Source organism: Tenebrio molitor, chromosome 2 (assembly GCF_963966145.1).
Source record: "Tenebrio molitor chromosome 2, icTenMoli1.1, whole genome shotgun sequence".
Lineage (NCBI taxonomy): Eukaryota > Metazoa > Arthropoda > Insecta > Coleoptera > Tenebrionidae > Tenebrio > Tenebrio molitor.
This window is the reverse complement of record NC_091047.1, coordinates 8,150,662-8,175,078: the sequence shown is the minus strand read 5'-3', so window position 1 is coordinate 8,175,078 and position 24,417 is coordinate 8,150,662. Positions and strand designations below refer to the sequence as shown.

The 24,417-nt window shown below is 37.3% G+C and overlaps 1 protein-coding gene across 1 annotated transcript; it reads right to left on the bottom strand.

The window, feature by feature from the left end:
* Positions 1-1,070: 1,070 nt before the first annotated feature.
* On the bottom strand, positions 1,071-23,892 carry flz (filzig). The gene is made up of 5 exons (XM_069037812.1): positions 23,561-23,892; positions 6,444-8,471; positions 2,484-2,855; positions 1,551-1,786; positions 1,071-1,499 (listed from the first exon to the last, which is right to left on the bottom strand). The coding sequence occupies exons 1-5, from the start codon at positions 23,643-23,645 to the stop codon at positions 1,329-1,331; spliced, it is 2,892 nt and encodes a 963-aa protein (XP_068893913.1). The 5' UTR covers positions 23,646-23,892; the 3' UTR covers positions 1,071-1,328.
* Positions 23,893-24,417: the final 525 nt, after the last annotated feature.

Genomic DNA, 24,417 nt, shown 5'->3' with positions numbered 1-24,417 from the left:
AAACCAATCGAGACCAAAATGAAATTTTAAAGCGTCAGTCGACAACCGAAGCAACAATTTGTAAATAATAATCTCGTCAAACCCAATCATGACGGACACGAAATGTCGATCCATTCGTGTGCAATTAGGAATGTATTGAACGTCCTGTGAAAAAATTAATTAGAATTATGAAATTATTGCGGAAGCCTGTCTCTAAAGCAGAACCAGATAGGGCGTCAAATTGCTTTATTGATCGCAGACACATTGAATTCGTGCCGTGTAAATTAATTCCAGCCGGGAATACAGCTTAAAAAATGTCTAATTTTGGGCGAAGATGCACACTTTACAACGTTATCGACCCGCAAATTTGCCATGATGCTCGATCAAAGGCTGAAAGCTGCGTGGGGTGAGTGATTAATTAATTTTAATGTCAGCAAACCTGTGCCGTTGTTATTTACAGCATCTATCTAATGCGGGTAAGTAATTACTTTAGCGGGAATCGTTGTTGTTAAAGTAATATCGTGCGGCCCTGCATTAGAAATTCATGATGTGTTTGAAATTTCCTGGCGCTGATGGAAGGTGATTTCCGCTCCTCCTGATTGGTAATTTGGAGGCCGCCACGTGGAGTGCAGTTGCGAGACCCTATCAGATCTAGATTATTTGATTATTTGTCAAACACCACTTAGGGAATGACGATTTTCTCCATGCGAATGTTATTTGTTTCGCCACCTTCATCTGCACACCTGAAAAATCAATGATCATAAATTACCATTGCAACTGAACTGAGCTTCTCTCAGGTGACTTTTATGGTTGAAGCTGTGAAATGTCATTCGCCCCACCCACCATTATTTGCCACGAGCGGAGAGAGCTTCTGGCTCTTATTAGCAGAAAAGGTTGGCTAACGACCTTTCGGCTCACCTGAAATAATGGAACGGTCTTCATTTCCCATAAAAATAATTCCAATTTATTCCTGTATTGAAACGGATTTATCTGGAGAATTTGGAAGCACTACGAGTATTTATCATTTATTACTTTTGACGAAGTCGTTGACATTTGTTATTAAAAAAGAATATATAAGAATAAAAAACAAATTCATCGATGTAGCCTTTTTATTGTAATTAGTTTATGTACAAAGTTCGGTAAAAATCTTGGTATGTTTATAATTTGTGAATTACTGTAGAAATAGAATTTTGGTAAAAACAAAGAACTTTAAGATAAATTATTATGTTTCTTAAATAATAAATAAATAAATAAATACATACATAATTACAAAACGTACACATTAACAAGATTTCTATAAATATCTTTAAACACATTAAAGTCCATCACATGGGCACTTAAAAGCTCGGTTAGCTAGAGTCTATGCCAGTAATAGCGACGATCCAAGGCTTGAAAAACGTCGTCCTCATGTAAACCCCCGGTAGATACGGTGCGGCGCACTTGATGCCGTGGGAGACGGTCCCCGCTAATTGGTACCTTCCGTCGGGCCTCTGGAGCACGAGGGGTCCCCCGGAGTCGCCCTACAAGTTTACCAAATAACGCAACAAACAAAAACAGGAATGCGTGTTTACCTCGCAGGAGTCCTTTTGCCCATTTGCATATCCCGCACACAAGAAGGAATCCATGATAACTTTGGAGTGGCCAGCTGTGCGGAACATCTCCTGGCACACGTGGTTTTCCATGATCGGGACTTGCACTTCCTGCAGGACTGATGGGACTCCGCCGCCGTACTTGAGCCGGCCCCACCCCGTCACGGTGGCCATCCGCCCGGTGAAGTCTTCGCCATCTCGCGGCAGACAAATCGGAACTGAAAATATGTGTCGTGGAATTTGGACTTTTTTATTATACAGGGTGGCTTAAGATCATTTAATGCTTTTTCTGGAAAGGGTGTTAAGGTATTGGTCATTATGTTTAATTATTATTAATATTATCATTAACCAAATTCAAATTAGATTTTTTTGTTTGGAATTCAACGTAGATTCACGTGACATAAATAATATGCGGCATTTTGGATACACCCTGTATAGTGTACTTTACAAAATTCTGCTGACAGTTTCTTCTCTTTTAATTCATTTGAAATGTTTGGAAACTTTAACCTAGATTCTGATTGTTCTCTCTTCTTTACTTTAATATTCCAAAATTCCTTCATTTCAATTTTAGATAAAAATGTCACCACAGATTCATCCTTTTTGATCACATTCCAAAAAAGTACTTTTTGTGATTAAGGCTACATTTGAGTGTTGGCCCTGAACCAGATCTGTTCCACTTCGACTTTTGCGTGATGGTCGAGGAAATGAATGTTAATTGGCAAGTTTTGGGCGACCGCGCCGGCAACTTCGCCATGGATCAACGACCGTTCCATCCACGATCATAATAGAAAGTAGCCTGATCGCGCCCAAGCACAAACACACACTGAATCGTAATTGACCGTCTACCTACTTTCCGAATCAATTTGCAGAAATACCGTTTGTTGGGCAAACAACAAGAAAAAAATTGAAACTTACTGATGTGTGCGTCGAATTTGACCGGCGCTTCTAGTTCGAGCAGTGCCAAGTCGTTCTCGAAGGTGGCGGGGTCGTACTTCCTGTGGACCACGACTCTCCTCACGTTCCTGGTGATGGGCCTGCGGCTCTCCAGGTCTCCGGAGATGTCGAACTCGCCGAAGACGGCGACGAGGGAGGCGAGGAATCCGGGCTGGCAGTGGGCGGCGGTCATCACGTATTTATTACTGATCAGCACGCCCCCGCACTTGTTCTTCGTGAAGAGTCCCAGCCACGTGGACTCGCGGACCAGAACCTGCCAAGGGAACTCGCCGAAGCTCGCGCCCTTGCCACCGACTATTCTTCCGGATTTCAATAAAGGTCTTATGCCACATTCTGGAAAAATTATACCATTAATATACAGAGCGAAGGCCAATCAGTAAAACTCTTTTCGGGTAATTTTGTTTGCTGTTTTGTATAGTAATTATATAATTTGTCGCAGAATGTGGAGTAAACACTCGTTGTTGTGGACAAGATTCTTTATTAAAAAAATACAAAGACACAGGTACCTTTTACCCACATTGCGCGTAACAGTAACATTACATGTTAATAAGTAACAATAGCTCATTTACAAACATTAAACAAAATTACCTAAAAATTAGAATTGGCATCGTTACAAGTTAATAAATAAATAAATAAACAAATTAATAAATACATAACAATAATAGCCAAGTCGATTAACTCTACAAATATCTAAAGTGTATTCAATGAGAATTGCCCTTTCTTGTTATCACAATCGATATATAGGAATGGGGTGACGACCTCTTCGACTACCTAATGCCGCCGCTTGAAGGTTATTACTCGTCTCGTAGTCTTATCTGTGAATAATTAATTATTTAATTTGTTGAATTATTCCAGGCTAGATTTATGATGGGAGACACGTGACTCTCTGCAAATTCAGATGTGCATTTCTGAATATGCAGACTCAATTTACCGGAAAATGAAAGATGTTTTATTCAGGTTGCATAGACAACTTCAGAGGGAAAGCTCGCCGCAATAAAAATACAAAAGTTGAGTTAGGATATAACTTTATACATTTGTTAACAACGTGGAAATGAGAGAGTTGGCAAAAAAGCGAAATGCTTTATAAAAGTTTCAGGAGGGTGTTAGGACTGCTCTTCAGCACATATATTGTAGTCGGACAAAGCTAATTTTTTCGTAAAGTGACAAGTATGATCTTGCAAAACAGAAAACAACAGCTTTGACCTTTTGCATCTGAAGCTCAAGTGAAATTAGAATCCCGATTCCTTTTTTGCAACTGGATTATTAAAACATTTACTCCTATTTAATAATTTTTTTCTGTTTCTACTTTGCTGTCTTGGCACTAGATAATTATTTCTGAAGTCTTTTTGTAATATTTATTGTCTTTAGCGCTTTTCGTCAATTTGTTCTCGTTAAATTGCCAATGCTCATAAATATTAATTTGTTCCGACAAGAATTGAGCGGTCCTGATTTTACTGTTGAGAAGAAATCAAGGATGAGTTTTTTGGTAATATAAAACAAATGATCTGGTAGGACTTAAATCTGTCTCGAGCAAATTAAAGTAACTGGAGCAAAATATAAAAGTTTGTTAATGAAGCCATTAAAGAACTTGTTAAATATTTAAACCATGCTGATCCCATTTCTAAAAGCAAAATAAAAGCAAACATTTTTCAATAAATAATATAAAACGACATTTCCGTGTAATGGGTTTTTATTGTCATTATTTGTGAAAACATGTCTCAATGGTTCTTGTGTCGAAATAGAACTGTTCATTATTTCGGTTTAAATATACCTATTTAGGTATGTTCGGAAAATTGTATTTTTCCGTGCAAGAAATAGGTTTTGTTAATCAAATAAGTAAATTCAAACCATGTTTCCTTTGTTTTAGTGTGACTAGTCAGAATTTAACTGTAGTTTTTGTTGTTTTATATTATTTGCTAGTCACACCTAAATTCAGTTCTGAATAGTTATTAAGATAATTCGCCTAAGTCAACGATAATTAAAATACACTTAGATTTGTATTTACAAAAAATGTTATACAGGGTGATTTTGAAAGTTGTGCAGATATTTTAATCACGAGCTACTGGTTTCATGTAGAATTCGGAAAAAATATTTAAAAAATTCTATGTCAAAAAATAAAATGACATTTATTTTTTAAGCTACAATTTTTTTAAATTGCTTTTAGTCTTCTACGTTGTCAAACAACCTCGCAGGTAAAATTTCGGCACATTTTAAAAATACACCCTCTATATTATATTTTATAAAACGTCAGTGCCAATTATGAGACAAAAAACACCAGTACTTTTCAATTGTTTCATTGCCAACAGACTGAGTGTCTTTGTTGATCACGCTGTATAAAGTTGAAAAGTTTTTGTAGAAATGAAGAATTTTGGCGTAATTAAAAATTTCCAAATAAAAATATTCGAGTGGTAAAACAAAATACGTGAACCCAATAAGAAAAGAAAAGAAAAGATTTTCTCCCGTTGAGACTGAATGCAACGTTGCCAAACTTTCAGGTTGTATAGCTCATCCATCGTAGACGTGAATTGTCAAATTCAAGGTTGGCCAAAATTTAGTACTGTACCGTTCATTTAATGCATGATTGAACAAAAGAACAAAAATGTTGCTCATAGAAGTTTTTTACAGTAACAACCCAACAAATTATTCATAATTATATTATGAAAGAGGATTGTCTGCAATTTTGATGTAAAAAAATAATTGCAACAATTAAGAACGAAAGGAGAAGTTCATTCAGAATCTGATAATTCGTCACAAATGACGTAAAGGAGCTGTCAAAAGTTGACATTTTCATTTGATTTAAATTGCCGCTTGGAACAAAAAATTAAATACCCATTGGCGTAGCTAGTAATTTTATCACTAGTGCCAATCTAACGGCACTTTGACAATTCAGGTTTATAATGAGGATGGACGTTAATAATTGGAAATCGATATTCACGGCAAAGAGAACGATAACATCATTTTCAATAAATTGTTACGTAATGTACCTACGAGAGTTAAATAATGTAATTTTCACAATTTTTGAAAATTTTATGTTGCGTTTATTGTGGCTTAATTTTGTAATAATATGAATTTCTGTAAATTTTTCATTAACTGTTTATTAAAAGTTTCCTTCTACTGATTTATTACTCAAGAATTTTTTTGGATATTGCCTATCTAATAAAAATTCAGATCTTTTCTTGAGGTAATGGATTCACTTTAAAAAATGTTTTTACTGAAAAATTCATATTTAACAAATTTTAAACATTTTACAGTGTTATTTTTTTGCCGCAACCCATTATACATATTACAACAATTTCTTGATTTAAAATTTTGAAAACAATTGTAAGTGAATCTATCTTTGATATTAAAGCAAAAAATCTGAAAAAAGACTGACATGATCCTCATTTATGGAAAGTGTGGAAAGAATGCTGCTGCCGGTGTGGATGTTTACAAGCCGATAGTACACACTTCGAACACTTTTTACATTAAGTATTTGATTTAGTAGTTAGAGGGATTGGTATTGCTGGTTGCGGCAAAAAAAATCAGAAGTACCCCTCTCGTGAATAACCCTGTATATTTTTCTTTATTATACTTGTATAAAGCTTAAAAAATTTGTTTGTATGTTTTTGCACATTATTGATTCACAATTTTTAAAACCTCACATAATTTGTAATAGTGTGCAAAACTTTACGCTAAGTAATATGTTAAAGAAAATGATAACTGTTCTTTAAAGCTACCAGTTATTCAAAACACTTTCACCTTTTCAGATAACTGTATCCTGCTTTATACTTCTGCAAGTTTACTTGAGATATTTTCGTCTTTAACTCGTCACTTTTCTAATTTGTTTACTAACAGTAATGCAACTAAAGATGGTGGTTAAAATGTTAATGTATCTGTACAAAGATTAACTTGGCAAATTATAAAAAAAACAAAACTACTTACGATCTCTGAACTGCTCAGCATCCGGTAGCGTATTATCCTCCTCGATGTACGACTGCGTCGTAGTCTGCGGCCTCTTCGTCGTCTTAGGCTTCTTCGTGGTAGTGGTGGGCCTCCTCGTGGGCGCACCCGAAGCAGGCCTCCTCGTCGTAGACCTCCTCACCGTCGGCTTCGTAGTGGCGGGCCTCGACGTAACAGGCCTGACAGAACTCGGTTTCGAAGTAGGCTTCGCCGCCGGCTTCTTAGTAGTCGTACCTTGCTTCTTAACTGGTTTCTTCGTGGTCGTAGTCGACGTAGAATTCCTGTTATACACCACATCTTTCAAACCTTCGAACGGTTCTTGCAATCCTTGAATGATCTTGTTGACGAACGACTCGACTTTGCCGTTCAAAGCGTCGTCTTCTATGAACGCTGGAGTTGTAATGTCTTCATCCCCGAGAACCGGATTCGACATGTTCAAGTTGGGATTGCGCACCGGAGGGAAGTTGATCAACTGGTCGGGGTTTGTTTCTGATTCTACCGCAGCGGTGTTGTAGTCGAAGGGTGCATAAGAACTGGAGATGCTGGGTTTCGGGGTGATCAGAACGGTGGGTTGCGGCCGCTCGCTGGTACTGTATATGTTTTGAGTGACGTGGTTGTTGATGGTGACGCTGTTGATGGGTTTGTTGTTTGAGTTCAAGCTGGGTCTCGGGTAGGGTGGTCTTGGGGAAGTGTAAATAGATCCGGAAGAGACATACTCTGGGTCTGGTCGCTTCGTTACCAATTCGTCTTCAGTGGCAGGACTCAGTACTATCAGAGTCGGTGCCGGACTGGGATACGTCGAGAACTGACCAGGATTGGAAGTCACTGAAAAACCAGGACCTGCCACGTGGGTGTTGACAGTTGAACCAGGTCTTCTTGTAGGAATACTGCTGTACACGTAAGAGGTAGATGGTTTTGTTGAAAGAAAAGCTAAAGGCGAATTTGCCACAGTACTATGTCCAGAAGGTCTGAAAGTACTGCTGCTGACGTAGGGACTCGATATTCTCACTGGAGTAGTTTTCTTCGTCGAATTCTTCGTCGGTTTACTCTTCTTCTTGGTCGTGGTTGTCAATGGAGTTGTTGTTCTTCTTGGTTTGAAAGTAGTACTGTAGACGTACGAAGTTGAGGGAGGTTTTTTGGTTGTCGAGGGAGTATATCCTGGTCTTCTAGTAGGTGTAGCACTGAAAACGTAAGAAGTTGATGGTGGCTTCTTAGAAGTGTACCCGTAGTACGGATTGTTAGTAGAACTCTCATTCAACATTTGCAAAATGTTGACAATAGAATCGACTTCTTGTGTCTTGTTTGGTCGAGTCGTGTGCGAAATGGTTGGTACTAGAACGTACTTGTCTGCGTCCGATGGTTTCGATGGTTTTGGTCTGAAACCCGGTTTCTGGAAGCCCGGTGATGGAGTATAATGGGATGGAGCATTCGATATGGAAATATGAATGGTTGGAGTTTGCGAATATGGCACTGTTGTATCTTCGAATCTCATGGTAGTCTTCCTGTCCTCCATAATGGGCGCCTTCGTGGTGACTCTGAAGTCATTCGGACTAATACTGTTGCTGATTCCGTGCAGAATCATGGTTTCGGGAGCCGTGGTGTGCGTCACTCCTGTCGTAGTAAAGAGAGGTTGGTCTCCACTGATCTGCACCATCGCGTTATCCTGCGCCGTGGGTAAAATCCCCGGGTTTAATAGAGCTTGGGTGATTTGTGAGACTCCGTTCGACATAATATCCATCGTGGGAAGCGTAGGAGTTGCGACGTCATTACTGATGCTAGTGACGGGATTAATGTCGCTTTCTACAAGCTCTCCTGTCTCTCCTGCTGGTAACTGGCAGCAGGCGCCGAAAAGGAACCCGTCCATACAAGCTCCAACAACTTGTCCGTTTCTCTGACTGCATTCATGATTAAACATGCAAATGCTGGGACCCCCGAGAGATTGCGTCGACTTCCGTGTAGGTTTGCAGAAGCGGGGAGTTATCCTGTATCCTCCGAAGAGCTTTCGTGATTCTGAAACAAAAATTAATTTCAGACAAACAGAAACTCCGGATGTCATTAAGGCGTCCCAAACGGATTCGCCCTTTCACAGAAGAAAAAAACAAGTTGTAAATGTTTTAGGGACCCTCGTTTAAAGGGATAAAATGGACTAAAAGAGGACAAGAGTTAACGAATGAAGGGCCAGTAAAACGTCCGTCCGAACCGGAATTGCCCCGTTTCGTTACTTTCATCTTCCAAGGACAACATAACGGATGTGTTTGTGAAACATTTATGTCGATATTATTTAAATAGTTGGCAGTCGACGGCGACACATTTAAAATTTCACTTCCTCTGTTTCCGGGACGTGAGCCATTTCAGTTTACTATTATTTTCAGTTGAATTGCTTCGACAAACAGGTGCATTAAAACTGAAGCTTCATGGTTCAGTTGTCACCCCCGGCTAAATCCTCGATCCTTGTTTTTCTTTAAGGACCGAGCCGAAAAATTCAATTCAGGGTAAATAAATAACGCAGAAATGAACAATGTTTGTACAGTTTTATGATTTGGAAGGAAACATCCCCTAAACCGTCGCATCAGGTGTGTAAACGTTGAATTTGGCTCCGAATCGATCGCTATATTTATTCGAAAATATATACAGAGCACTATTTGGGAAGGAAATGGGGTTGTAAAACGTTGCGATACAAGCGTTAAATTGCTTTCGCCACTGGGTTCTCGCAGAGAGGTCGTATAAAAAATAACAGCCTGTTCACACCTAAGTTGAGTCATTTTTTGAATTTTGTTGTTACAAGCTTGTCCCGTCCCAAACCTGCAGCAACAGTAACGAAAGTAATTATTTTCAACGGTTATTTATCGAATATCGTTATAGAAAAAAGGTAATCCCAAGAATGGATAATAATTGGATCAAATACTTAATTAATGTTGCTATATTGCAAAAACCACTGTTTATTATTTATGTGTTAAGAAATAACACATTTTGTACCACAAAGTTATTCGATTGTGCTGACAAATACTAGCAAAAGAAATTGATACGAAATGTGATGATAAAATGTATCAATAGTCGGTCTAGAATTAGTAATCCTGTTGTCTTTTCTGTTTGGGAACAATGACTAAAAAAATCCTCAGGATGAAATAGTTATTTACGAGTAAATTACGTATGCGGTAGGTAAGCTACATTTTACAGCGCGAGGTTTTTAGTTTGAAACACGACCGCGAAGCGGATGTGTTTAAAAAAACCTAGCGATTTAAATTCCTAGCGCATTAGTAATCTTTTTGGCCGACGACCCATTACCCGTTTTATCAAATTTGAAATTTGTTATATGCAAGAATTTTGCAAAACCCGTCAACAGACTGACATTTGATAAATGAAATGGCAGAAAGTTATTCTATTATACCGATGGACTGACATGCTTAGGATTTATAATCACAAGATGGCGCCATCCGACTTCAGACGCAAGGTTGGTAGAACTGAAATGCGTTTAGGAGGTTGCCTCGTTCGCATTTAAAACAATAGTTTGAATTTTTTCCCCCTGAAAAAGTTACTCGTGGCGTTATAATGCACTAAACTTTTACGACAGTCTATCGATCACGCATTAGGTGTTCCCTCATTAGAATAAAACCTAAAAAACCACCCAATAAACCCCACGGAGCTTATAAACCTTGGGTTCTATTCGAACACTCAAAATTTCTGGATTGATTTTACGTCATGAGTTACTTTTCCCCCCGCCCTCCAAATTTTAACGAGACAACCTACTATACGCATTCCAGTTCTACCAACCTTGTTCAGACGAAAACAATTAAATCATGTTAATTTTTGAAAACTGAACGGATCAATGATCTTGTTTTAGTTTGGGCTTTATTTATGATAAGGTAACAATTTTTTTGGAGACATCTGAAAGCTTAAAATGTTCGTGTTAGTTTATACACTCCGTGCGGTAAAGTGACAGATATTGTGTAAAAATCAAGATACTGTAGGTGTTCAAAATGTGTAAACATGTTAATTATATCGCGCGTTCAAATGAAATCCTGGGTTGAGTAGGCGTTGCAAAAATTAAACCGTTTAGAACAGTGTAAAGTTTGAATTTCCCGCCGTTTGACACGAATGACATTTGTTTATGTTTAATCGGGACATAATTGAACATGTTTGTTTTCAGCAAATGGTGGCCTTAAATATTTGCTTCGAGAATAGGAATCGTTAAGTTATTCTATTTTTAATGTAAAACATTGCAAAAAAAGAAGGAATTTTTTGGCTCTAAATTTTAGGTTAGCTGCCAACATGCTCCAATTAATCTACGCTTTAAAAAAACATAACAATTGACGGTTTCCAACGCCTCCCCAGCCCAGGATTTCATTTGAACGCGCGATAATTGAGGAGGCCAAAATAGCAGTTTTTGTAATTTGCCTCCATTTTGATTCTCTAATAGACATATTAACGAACGCGACCTCATCATCTGGGATGTCCTTATAGCCATTATTTCACGGAACATTTTACGAAAATTTTTAGGTTGGCATAGCTTGATCCGTCATGCGTGTCAGTTTAAATTACAAAATGTGCAAAGAATTATTTATCAGGATTTATCAGGCAACAAATTCGCGACCGTATTTTTGGCAATTTCACGTATTTCAGCGGGCGTACATGACAGATTATCTTCCATATTCGTGTTTTGTGACAGAATTTGGATAAAACAAAAGGCGACTTTGAAGACTTGATCAAATTTTCACTTTTAAAATTAAGACATTACCAACCGCCACAAAATTCCCTAAATTGAGGAAAGGAAACATTTTTGTTTAAAAACGACTTAAAAAGGGCAAATTACAAAAAATAGTATAAAAAAACTCGTTTCATAAGACCTTGAAGCACTCATTCTTTAAAATAACTCGTGGTTATGCCACTCGTTTTTTAATTTTGAATTCGTGCTTCAAGACTGGTCTTATGAAACTTGTCTTTTAGTATACATACTATTATTTAACGAGTTCGTGTGTATTTTGGGATTTTTTTGACATGAGTGGGCCAGTTTCACTCGCGTTTTAAAGGCCCACGAGTGCCAAAAAAGGCCCAATTTACACACGAACGAGTTGAATACAACGTTTTTTGTTCGAAGAACCCCTTAAAGGCTCCAAATCGCTTAAAATCTTTAAAATTAGCTTGACGTTTCGTTTTGACAAGTTGTGACATTTATCAAAATCTGTTCACAGAGGAGAAAATTCTCAAATTCTGACAGTGTCGAACAAAAAAGTTCTTTATCATATGATTTACCAAGTGACTACAAAAGATTGTAACTTTTTTTAAATATGTTGACAATACAGACGTTGGCCATCCTGATGAAGTGACTACAATTGCGTATTTGACAATAAATCTAGAAATACTTGTTTAGAATAAGGGCATAAATCCCTTGAATTAACTGAAAAAACAAAAAAACGAATATTTTAATAAACATGTAAAAGTAAGTAGAGAAAATGATGCCCACCCTGCTGCAAACAACAATGATCACTCTCTTCTATTTAAATAATCAAAAACATTGGTCAGCATGCACATTTGCTATGGGATCTTCAATTGCTTCCTGCAGTTCTAGCAAATTGTTAATCATTACGTTTCTTAAAAGGGGAACCATGAAGAAATCAAGAGGGGTCGAGTCAGGTGAATGGCTTGACCGCAATCCTATAATGATCCATCCGCTTGGGAAGAACCCCTCGTGTCATGTGAGCAGCAACTGAATCTTGTTGTAAATAGCCGCTTGTTAGTTCCACATCAACCAGTTGATTTATAAATGGTTCAAGAAGAAGTCTTTGGTATCTTTGATCGTTAATACATAGTTTCATTATAGCCTTCGAGACGTTACAACCCAAAAACCAATCTTAACTGGATCCAATGGCAAATCAATAAGATTTTGGGAATTATGTGTTGACCAAGTTGTATAATTTTGAGAGTTAACGAAACCAGAAAGGTGAAACCAAGCCTCATCAGTAAATTGGTGCTGGACCAATGGCAAAATTGTATCACGAGGTAGGAGTTGTTGAATCAAAGAATATCCTGCGAATTCTTTCGTTACTCACTTTACTTGTCTGAAGGGCTCTGGCACTAATTGTGGTTTTCGTGAGGGGCCAAAGTACACTTGGTGCGAAGGTGAGGAGATACAATTTTAGGGGTGTTCCCTCGAACGCAATAATGTGATAAGTACCAACCTGTGGGTGATTGTGGCGAGATGAAAGCAATACGCTGCAGATTAAAATTTGCACATTGTGAGAAACAACAGCAACAAGTTTGTGTGTACGTCTCACTTAACACAGTTCGATTAGGCGTAAAAAATCAAACTTGTCACACTTTCTACGACATTAATCTATTGGTTTAATTAAATAATATTGCAGGACTAGTGTCAGCGCCATTAACCGTAGCAACATATGGTCTTGTGGAAAGCAGGACACGGAAGCGTTTTGTTCCGTTTGATTTTGGGCAGGTCTCGTTGGTCAAGATAGGATAACGATGACGTCACTCTTTGTTAATATTTCTGTAGGTTTATGATGTTGTTTTGTTTTGACCCAGAAATACCGGAAGCCCGATGAGTCGTTCAAGAATGTAACTGACTCACCTGAAAATATCTCTGCGGGGCCAAATTTAATCTCGCATGTTCACATTTTGGAACAGACTGACTCGCCACAAATCATCCTTGATCCTTCATGCGTTTTTAATTTTCATCGAGTCGTTCGAGCCTTTGATCTTCGAATTGTGGCCGGCAGGGGTGTGCGTGTTTTAATTAATTATCCGTTTTGGGTTTTGATTTTTTTCTTTTTGAACTGTCTGCGGTAAATATGTGTTTTTCGAGCGTAAATTCCTGTCCAGTTGAAATTTCAGGTTAGTGTTTTAGATTTAATCAGTTAACAGATTGGTTTTGAAAGTGGCTTCATGTTTTCAAATATCGTAGCCGAGCAGCGTGGTCTCTTTCACTTGGTCATTTGAAACTGCTGTTTCAGCCTGTTACACGCCCTCCAGGTGAAAGATAATTCGAGCAGATCGCTATCGTCCTTTAATCCGATTTTATCTGACCGACAAAGTATTTCGATCAGTATTCAAATCACGGTTTGATTTATGGAAAAGTGAGTGCCATTTGCAATTCCGAACGGGGCAATAAATCGAATCGTCCTGATTTCTAAACAGACCTACTTCACGAAAAGGAAACTGAAAAACCACCCACTGGCTTTTCGAGTGGCTCCCCGAAACCGGTGCAGCGAAAGTAAACGCTCCAATTTATTGTTATCGACGATCGGAAATAAAAAAGTGTCGTCCGTGGCGATTTATAGATGAACCGTAATAACGCGTCTCGTTTACCGGTTCGTTTTATTTTTTTCCGGTAAACATCCAGTTTACTTTTATTTATTTACTGTAAACTGACCGTGCCTGTTCGCAGAAGCCGGTTTCAGCCTCCGGAGCGTCCCGGAGCGATTCTTCCTGGCCAGGACCACGGTTTTGATGGTGTCCTTCACGGCGGCGGAGCTTTTTCGGGTCAGCTGCACTTACTTTCCTGCAGCTGATGCGGTCACGTAGTAGGCCAAGAGAAGTCGGAATCCGGCACACATCTCAGGAAAGGGAAGTCCCGAGAGTTGCGGTTTTGATTTTTACTATTATTAAAATGCGACTTACTGACCCAAACGCGCGTTTTCTGTGTCGTATGGTTTTTTGCCGGCCGCCGCTATCGCCCGACCTGGCACCCATCGGTTCCTCGTGGCGGTAATTTCGCGGTTCGGTAATTGGCGTACGGTTTAATTATCGAGCGGACTCTCGTTTTCAGTGTTGGTGCTGGCCGCACAAACGAACGGAACCTCGACTAGCTAATTTGAAACAGTTATTTTCACTGCTGGTGCTAAAAACAGAGCTAATGCCTACGATAAACGAATGCTAATGGAGGAAACAGAGGTTCAGGTGTCTCGCCGGGTCTGAGTGTTGTGTGTGTGGTCACTTTATTTACGATGGGAGAATTGGTAGAATGAGTAGCTACGAGATATTTCGTACACGAGCCAAATAGACCGTGGAAGGTGCTCTCAAAGCCTAAAAACGTGGAGTAGTGACTAGACAATTTAATCCGATGCGCTTGTTGAATGAAATTCCGGATTCACTTGGCCTTTGAAGATCGCATAAAAAATAAACTCAATTTACTGTCGATTCTAGTCGAGGTCTACAACAAAGGAAATTTGATGATCCTCATTTTTTCATCAAATTTAATTACTGAATCTTTTTGAAGCGATTTTGTTGTTTGTTACCTGATAGCTTTTTCAATTACTGTAACAAAATACAATTAATACATTACAGAGTACTTTTGCAACATTTCTTGTTGAATAAAATATAATTAAATTGATATTAAAGACAACATCACTTGGATTTTAAATTATCTAGCATCAACAAAATTAACAATGTACATAAACTATCTCATTATTTCAAACATGTTATTCAAACAATTATTAATTGCATGTCGTGGGTTTACACAAGTTTCTACTTAAAAAAATGTCACAGTGATCTTAAATGAAATTACTTAAGTAGTTTCACCTTCCAGTTCAAATTATTTAAAGTAATTTCATTTTTTCAACTTTAAAATTAAGTATGTTGCCTATTTTGTTTGTGTATCAAGCCCAAAAAGTGCATCATTTCCGTTCGAGTCCGAGTTTTCTGGCCGAGGCGCAGCCGAGGCTTGACACAGGCGAGAACAAAAGACACTATTCGACACAGGTGCACATAAATTTTTTAGGCAACTGCACGAACTATAAAGCAAAAGACATCATTGCCAACAAAACTAGAAGTTTACTATTTGCAACACAATTACCTATTTAGATGATTTATGGTGACAGAACAATTATTTTTTTTATCGGTATCGTTGCTAACTTACTAAACAGACCAACAGTCAGCGTCCGAAAAAATGCGCCCGAAAAAGTGCGTCCGAAAAAAGTTACTTTTCGTCCGCTTGTGAGTACGTCCAAAGCGTACAATCTGACCTAATGAGCGCTTACCTTAAGACTTCCAAATTATTAATGAATTAATTTAATCTGAGTTTATTTTAAGTGAGAGAAAATGTAACAAAATCCATCATATTTATTTGAATTCTCAAATTTAAGAAATGCTTGTTGATGATAAAAAAATGACATCAGTTTCCGATTTAAAACACTTTATGCAAGCGTCACGTGCAAAACTTGTTGATCACGGAATAAATCTCAAGAAAATGTAATGTTTTCAGAGAATGTCTTTATTAAAAGCTCACAAATGTACACCTATCTGAACAAAAGCAGATAAAAATTTTCATGTACGTGCGTGAAATTCTCTTGCCATCCATAAATCATACCCTTTTTATCTTATACCACCATTAAAGCCCATCAGGCAGTTAAAGTTAATGGAAAGGTCGTTTTATCGCAATGCCGATACTTCCAGTACAAAAGCTCAGGACACAAACTTGATAAAACTTACAAGGAGCCAGTAAAATTTTGCTCGTTTCTAATTCTTCAGAGAGCAGCTTAACCCTCCTTTGGTACATTTTTCAGCACATTTCCGGACCCTTCACAACCCGACTGCGCAGTTGATCATTTCCTCCCCCGTAATTCCACCCACCCTTGTTCTCCGAATTTTTGATTTACGAGCCTGAAATTCAGGGTCGACGAACTTGAAACATCTCCCGGCCCGTGAACTTTAAGCTCCAGCAGGAGGGGTTCAAAGCAGCCGGGTCCGAGTAATGTACCCCCAGCGCTATTTAAAATCGAGTGGAAGTAGAGAAAAGACGCAAAGTGTACTGTATTATTTATACATCACACATAATAGGACCACCGTTAACGAGCCATCGGCAATGTATGCCAGGAGGTCACCATCTAAACGGGTGTCCTTCACTCGTCTGCCGCTTTCAGACACGTTGTTATCAAATCGTTCGATTGCTGCACCAGGACTAAACGAATTATCAGGGCCGGATTGAGCCCCAGACAGGACAAAATGCACAAAACGAATTGTTGGCTCGAGGTAATTCGGTTAAGCGTCCTACGCTGACAAAATGCACCGGATTAAATTTAAATGAATATTCATTTCGCCATGGTGGTGACAGACGGCGGAGTCTCAAGTAATTCGGAGCTGTTCATGCATATTTCATCCGGTCATTTTTGTATTCGCGAACATTTTGCTTTCGATTCTGCGGTATCGTGGGATGAGTTCGTTAGCAACAAACCTTTCAACCACCCACCTGTCACGCGGATGGTCTTTTTTCGAAGCAAACCTGGAAATACGCTCTTTGTGACTCGACTTTTTAATTAACCCGTGAGGCGATTTTTTTAAATAAATTAAACAGTCCCTCCAAACGCACCACATATTTTGTGTTATCTCGCTCGTTCGTACAAGACCAAAATCGGTGAATTATCTCGGTGCAGGAAGCAGGTTAATTATGACATTTTTTCTACTACAATTAGCTCCAGTGGTGAATTTAGTGTTTTGATAAAACACGAGACCCGTAATTATTGTAAACTATATATTCATGGCACGTAAAGTAGTCTTAAATTTTAACACACGCTGGTTCTGATGAATTGATAACTAAATACCGTGGCTAATTGAGACTGCAGATTCCTTGTTGTTATGTAGTGTAGAACAGTGTAACACTTATGATAACGTGGTGCAGTCTACAAACCAGGGTTTCGATTTATCAACTTGTTAAATTATCGTTGAGAAGTCGGAGCAATTCCGCCCGAAACCCACGTTTTCGTTCCAAGGGTTTCGCTAATTGAGTCTGTTTTTATGGCAGTTCGTAAATAATAAATTACATATTTTCCCGGTCTGGCTGCGTCTAAAGGACGAACTGATGGAATTTTCCGATCCCTTGGACACGAATGAAATCAGCGGTTTGGTCCGCAATTAAAGACTTTTCATCCACATGATTCCGTTTTGTTGATCCACACGAAAAATGAAATTTGTCAAAGTTGACGTTAAGTTATGCATTAATACAAATTTTAATTCGAAATGCCGCGGTTTAATTAATTTTGCATTTGCATCGATGCAATATTGGATACACCTGTTCGATTTGACGGTTCGTGGTTTCGTCACGCACGTTTAAACATTGTTAATGTTAATATTGATGGGAGTGTTTATTAAGCTAGCAGCATCGTGGTCTGCTGGTAAGTGGTTGTAGTAATAATAGCAGCCTAATTTTTACGACGATCAGTTTTGCCGTCACTCGATCATAATCAATTTGCATAAAGTTGATGGAATTGTTCCATAATTGATTTAAAATTCAAAATATGCAGAGGAGATAGTAATTAAATTGGATGTAATTAGATGAATGAAAAGAACGAGCACCAATTAATATTAATTACTGCTAATTGGAAAAGTCAATCAACTTCTTTTCTCCTAAATCATTTAAGAGTTCATATTGTGTCGGAAAAGTGTACTTAACTGTCAAAACGTCTGGATATTTAATCAATCAAAAATGATAAATGATTTGCAGACTTGTTGAGAGATATTTCAAAAAGTAATTCAAATTATTATTTTTTTAAATTAAATACTTTTTTCTATAATTGATTCAAAAAATTGAAATTCACGCATAGTTATCTGTGCCTGAAGGGGGTCATTTTCTGACGTGTATTTTTTTTTTTGCATTGTTAGTAAGCTCGAAACCATAGAAACCATACAAAACAGTGTGTGAAATGCAATTTGTTTTTCATTTCACGCACTGTTCGTCTCGGCGTTAAAGACCTTTTCATGCACAAAAAACACTCTCTTCGCGCACTTAATATAAAAATAACTAATTACTCATACATTTTTACTAAAAATGATCATTTTCAAACATGGTTTTAAATTAAATGATTAATTATTATTTATTGAAAACAGTAATTGTGATTTTCAGGTAGAACAAATAACGAGCTTTGTAACATTTTTGGGTAGTCTGTTTAGATAAGGTCAAAAATGTTATTTCAGATTTTTTAATCAAAAGAAGTGACATTTTTAATCTCCTAATAGCTCTTGTTAATTACCTTTTCGAAATTGATAAAATAAAAGAAAGTATGTAATTGAAATCATATTTTGTGGAAGTTTGTTTCGTCACCATTATCAGGAAATACCTGATATCGTGATGACTCTTTGATGACTTTATCTCTATCCGCTCGTGAATTACTAATAGGGTTCAACGACTGTACCTTCGAAATCGATGTTATTTAAAAATTTAAGTCTTGAAATAATTTGTCGTGTAAAATAAATTTAGGTACAGTCGCGAGCAATTGATTTTGATCGTCAATGTCATTTCAGAATTTGGTTAGATTAGAGTGGTATATAAGAGAAAGTAGGCTCGATCCTGGTTCCTAGAGGAGTGTTTGAGAGTTAGATTTGAGTTGGCAGCCTGGTTTTCACAAAATTTGTGAAATTAATGCAAGCAAATCTAAATAGTTCACATAATATTTATATTTTATTTTCACTCCAGAAACATTTTGTTAACTAGCAATTTTATTTAAACGCAGATAACGACAATTTTGACAATAAAAGTGCAGCCAATTATCTGAATTATCAATCGAAAAACGCCCCTAGGAACCAGGATGGAGCCAACTCTCTTTAATATACTAATTTTAGGTTAGATTGCCACAAATTAAACATTTTTCCCTGCCTGATTATACCCATGTTAATAAAGTGTCAGAAAAATTAGAAAAAAAAATGACAATTAATGTCATACAACATGATGATAGGTTATGATATTTACAATGGAACATTTTCCATTGCCTCAAAGAATGACATTGTCGACAAAAATTTATTGCTCGCTACTGTACGTTACTAGAATTTCATAACTAAATGTATTTTTTACTTTTAACTATTATATTAGAGAAGGTTAAATAATTTTTTTTTCTAATTTGACATGTAATGTGTTACTTTTCACGATTGACTTACGTCACTCGCGTTACTCTTCGCAACTAGTGATGAAAAATATTTTTCAACTGATAAAAGAAATCATATTTTGTTTTTTTTTTGGAATTACTAATGATATTGCATTTTCTGCGGCCGCCTCTACATCAGGATTTAATCAAATATTTTTTATATACATACATACAAATTACAAATGACAGACGTGTCAAACTGACTGTATAAACTACTATACAGTTTAGAGTTTAAAGAACCCTTTCTGTCAAAATTAGAAAAAATATTGTATGAAAGGCGTTAGGATATGTCATTTTGTGTTTCTTGTGTGACTTAACATCCCATTCGTTACATAAAATGAGGCATTTCCTAACTGTTACATAAATAGCTGTTAACAACATTATACAGGGTTATTATAAATGATTGTAGTCGAAGCAGGACATGCCCATGTCATGAAATTTTTGCTTTCATGTGAACTGTCGCTGCCACTGTCATTTTTTAGGTGAAAAGTGCTGTGATGAGATTTTTTTTTTTAATTAACCATTGAATAAAAAAATATTGAGTTGTTTTGCACCCAATTTAACTCCTGTGTGAACGGTGTGTACTCTTATTCTTATCATATTCATATCATTTTATTTTTTTTTATATGGAGCGGCATCCAAAAATTTTGCATTCAGTTTTTACGCTTACTTGGACTACAATCATTTATAATAACAACCCTATATATAAGAATAGGTACATATTTCGTAAAGGTCCTCCTACACTTTGATTTTTAATTTTAATTGGGTATAATCTACCCTTTTTTTTTGCCATGATGTCTTCGCCATACGGGTTATGACTTCATCGACCTCTTTAAATGGAACACACTTATATTTTTTTCATTGTTAGGCTCTCCACGAAGAGATGATTTCTAAAATCTCACCTAATGGTTTGAAATCCACAACTTATAGTCCGTTTTTTTTAATAATCAATTGTCACTGTCAAAATTCAGAAAAAGACCAAACTGTATATTAAAAATCATTGACATTTGGTCCAGTTCTATCTCAATTTCCCCTAGATTTCCCCTAGATCATTATTGAGGTTATGTTGCATATGTTTATGAGTGTGAGACACGTGTTTAATTTAAATTTAAATTGTCAAATGTGATAAACGGTGACAATTTCAAAAATCATTGTTTCAAACTTTATTCACGCATTGTATATTTTATAAACTCTGAATTTTATAAAAAAACATCTAGTTTAAATATATTTTGCAACCAATCGTGTAAACTCACGTTTTAAGCTTTATGAAAAATTTTGAGTCATATCTACAGAGCGGCCAGAAATGCGGTAGCAAGTTTTTCGATTGGTCCCGCAAGATGACACTTTTTTACAGAGACTTTTTTTATGCATGGCAACGGCGCTATCTAAATTGAGATAAATAAATGTCAAGAATTGTCAAATGTAAAACATTCAAATTTAAATTTTATTGAAAATGTTCAAATTGACCACCATTATGCTCAATGCATAACTGAACCCTTCGAGCAACATCTCGACAAACTTTAGTGCACAAATTGGGGGTAAAAATTGTTCGGAAAACCTCCTTAATATATTTTTTTGAAAATATTCAAAAATTGAATGTTGCAAGATTGAACAAATTTGGGTTTTCGAAAGTGCCATCGTGTAAAAGTTGCTACCACATTTCTGGGCGCACTGTACATTAAGTTTTTAGTTAAATTTCTACCTTTGCATTATTCAAAAAAGATCTTCCTTTGTGTAATAATTTGTTTTGCAAACCTTCATATATTAACACGCAGACTAAGTACTAAACTGTAGTGTTATAGCTGCGTCTTCTTAAAAGAGTTCTGTTCGAAAATATTTTTAAACGTTACATCTATTTTGACAACGATTGTTGTACAGTAAATGGTCAAGAATGAAACATTTCATTAAGAAAACATTCCAGTTATTACAAATGTTAAATATACTGGGTGCTCAAATGAAAAGTTCATCAAGTTGGCTATTTTTTTGATGAAAGAAGATAAAGCGAAAAAGGGATGATGTCTTTTTTGACAGATGTCAGTTGTGTTTTGCGAGTGTAACGTCCTTTTTGAGTTGAGTTTCGTTTTCTGTGGAATTGGAATTCAATTAAATTTAATTTCAATTTAATTAATGCACCAAAAACATCTATCCGACAATTGAGTCAGCAAATCTGTTGGAACAAGCACCCAATGTTATACAAGAATTTACATCTTTATCCCTACCGTGTCACAGCACTGCCGAAATTGACGCCAGCAGATTATCCAAGATTACATCTTTGCAATTAGCTTGTCGACAAAGTAGGTATGTAATAATGTCTTGGTGTGCATTTAATGCTTTCAACATAAAAAACACAACTAACCTAAAATTTTGCAGATAACACATCGCTGCTACTTTCGTCAAATTAAGAGGTTTTGAATTTAATGTTACCAAACATGTGGTCAGAGACCTGCTCTAATTATAAACCTTTCTGATAACCTGGCATTCATATTACATATAAAATAAATTTAGTCAAAAATGTCACTTCATGTTGTGAAAAAATCAAAGGCTACTTGATGAATTTTCCAATTGAACACTCGATAATTTTGCAATAAATGCAACCTTACATTTTCCACCAATGAAGGTATTACTTAGCGATCCATTTATAACAACTATTTTAGCTCGTAGAAAGCAATTATTTTGAAATTTTAGGAAACACAATATGTACTAATAATTCGCGTGCATATTATGTTGTGGATAATTTTCTTGAATGCACGAATCTGCATGAGTGAAATGATTGACAGTTTGATATGCACAAGGGATATCTTGGCAGATTATTTCCTGAAACAAATTTACAACTCGCAAAAAATAAATTTATGAATAGGAAAATACATTATTTAATACATTTTTCTGTAGTGTTTTTATTTTCTTTCTACTAAAGTCTACCACTAGTGCACTAGTCCATTAGTCCATTAATTATCACCGTCATTTACTTGTTACTGGCTGAAATTCAAATTCAGCAACAATGTGATTGGATTAATTTTTTTGAAGAGGGTAGTCAAGTCTTTCAAAAAATAAACGAATATTAATTAAGTTTTATGTTTTCATAAAAGCCTTTTTGGTATTTTTGCATTGGTATTTTTGGTATGTACCGTCGCGAGCAAAAAATTCTGGTTGTCGTTGTCATTTCAAAATTTGGTTAGACTGTCATAAATTAAGAAAATTTGCCTGCCTGATTATACCCATGTCAACAAAATGTCAAAAAAATTAATTACTAATGTCAATTAATGTCATACAACATGATGATAGGTTATGATTCTTACGACCGTTTTACAATGGAGCATTTTCCATTGTGTCAAATCATGCTTTTGACGACCAGTTTTTTTTGCTCGAGACAGTACAATAAATTTAATAGTAAACAACTGACTGTGTGTAACAGTCCAGATTTGGATGAAGCATCTGATAACATCTCGAATTTTTCCACACGATGCACACGACTCGCCATAAAAAATGTCAGAACTGAAAGAACATTCCGTGCACCCATTTCGAGACAATTTTGAAACCGTACCGAGACCTGTCATCTCCACTTCTCTTCGACGTTTACAATAATTCGCGTTCGGTTACAAACCACCGTAATCATGTTGACGCACTTTTCCTGGCAACTGTTCGCTCGTGTTTGCTTTTAATTTGTTCGCAATAATTACAAGTTGCCTGTTTGTCTCCGTAAAAAAAACTTTCCATTTGGTGGTTGTGTCAGGAGAGTTTTCAGTCAATATGCATAAATTGACAGCTGCACCTGTCTAATCTCACGCGATCTTTGCGTTTGTACTACAAATGATACGTAGACGCTAATTTAGAAACATCGGTTGCGAGGTGGACCCATGATGGGTCCGCATCACGACATCGCTGGAATTAAGCTCGGGCCTAATTAATATAATGAATTCAACACGGAATAGAATTTAAATAATTTATTAAATTCTGGATCGGTTTTGGCAGCGACCGAGAATGTTAACCGTAATATCGACGTATCCGAATGACCATTAGCCTCGTTTCCGGCAACAAAACGTGTGTTTCCCTTTGTTGCAAGTTGCTGGAGACTTCCTGCAGGTTGAAACATGCGGGTTGAGATAGAGAGTTGAGAGATTAATTGTTCGAGTGCCGGTACCGGTCTGGTTCTGCAATCGCGATACCTCAGATTGCAGCGTAAGTGCAGTTATCGCTTGTTTCCTGGAAAAAGGCTCCTGGAAGGGCCTGGTCGAGACTTACCTCGTCGATCTCTACCTCCGAACTGAATTTCCACTGCCAACACACAATGCAACAGACACAAACACACGAAAACGCTATACTTCATTTTGGCAAAATCGAACAACAGATTAGACCGATTTGAAGCTAATTGACATGTTGTGTAGGACGTCGGCACTCATCGGCGAGGAGGCTCTTCGTGTGTTAAGGCCCGTGGTGGTGTGGAGCCGGTAGATGACTGAAGACTTGCTGCTGGTCTGTCGGCCACCAGAGCATCCCAAGTGGGTCACTGGGACAGCGTAGCGGTCTTCCTAGGCCGCCTCCTGCCCCTCTGGTATCGTGCTACACCTGCCACAAGACGATGTCAATTGTACGAAATTATAAGGCTCGAGCCTCTTCGGTGGAATGGAGCGCTTTCGCTAAACCGGCATTTTTGCATAACGTCGTCACACTTGTGTGGTGGAGGGTGCGAATTTGCGGTCCAAGCTCAGACAACGGATTGGTTCGGCGCGGACTAAAAACGCCAAAAACTGATATCATCTCCTGGCAGGACGGTGCTTTCCGAGAAAGTCGCGCAATTTTTGACCACTTTTGGGTCAATAGGCTCAAGGGTCTGCCTCCATAACGTGCCATTTGCGAAATTCCGCGCATAGCTGCATGATTTTGTGTCACTTTCTTCGCCCGGAATGACTAAGATTTATTGAAGTGGACACGGAGTCGTTCTTCTGATCGACAGGTACTCCATGAACACAAAAAGATGAACAATAGTGAAACCACTAGTGTTTTGTTCTTGAGAAAGTCGCTTTGAAAGTCAGTTTTTGAAACCAGATCGAAAAATCTTTTACTTCGACATTAATTGTTCATTTTAGGTGTCAGAGTCG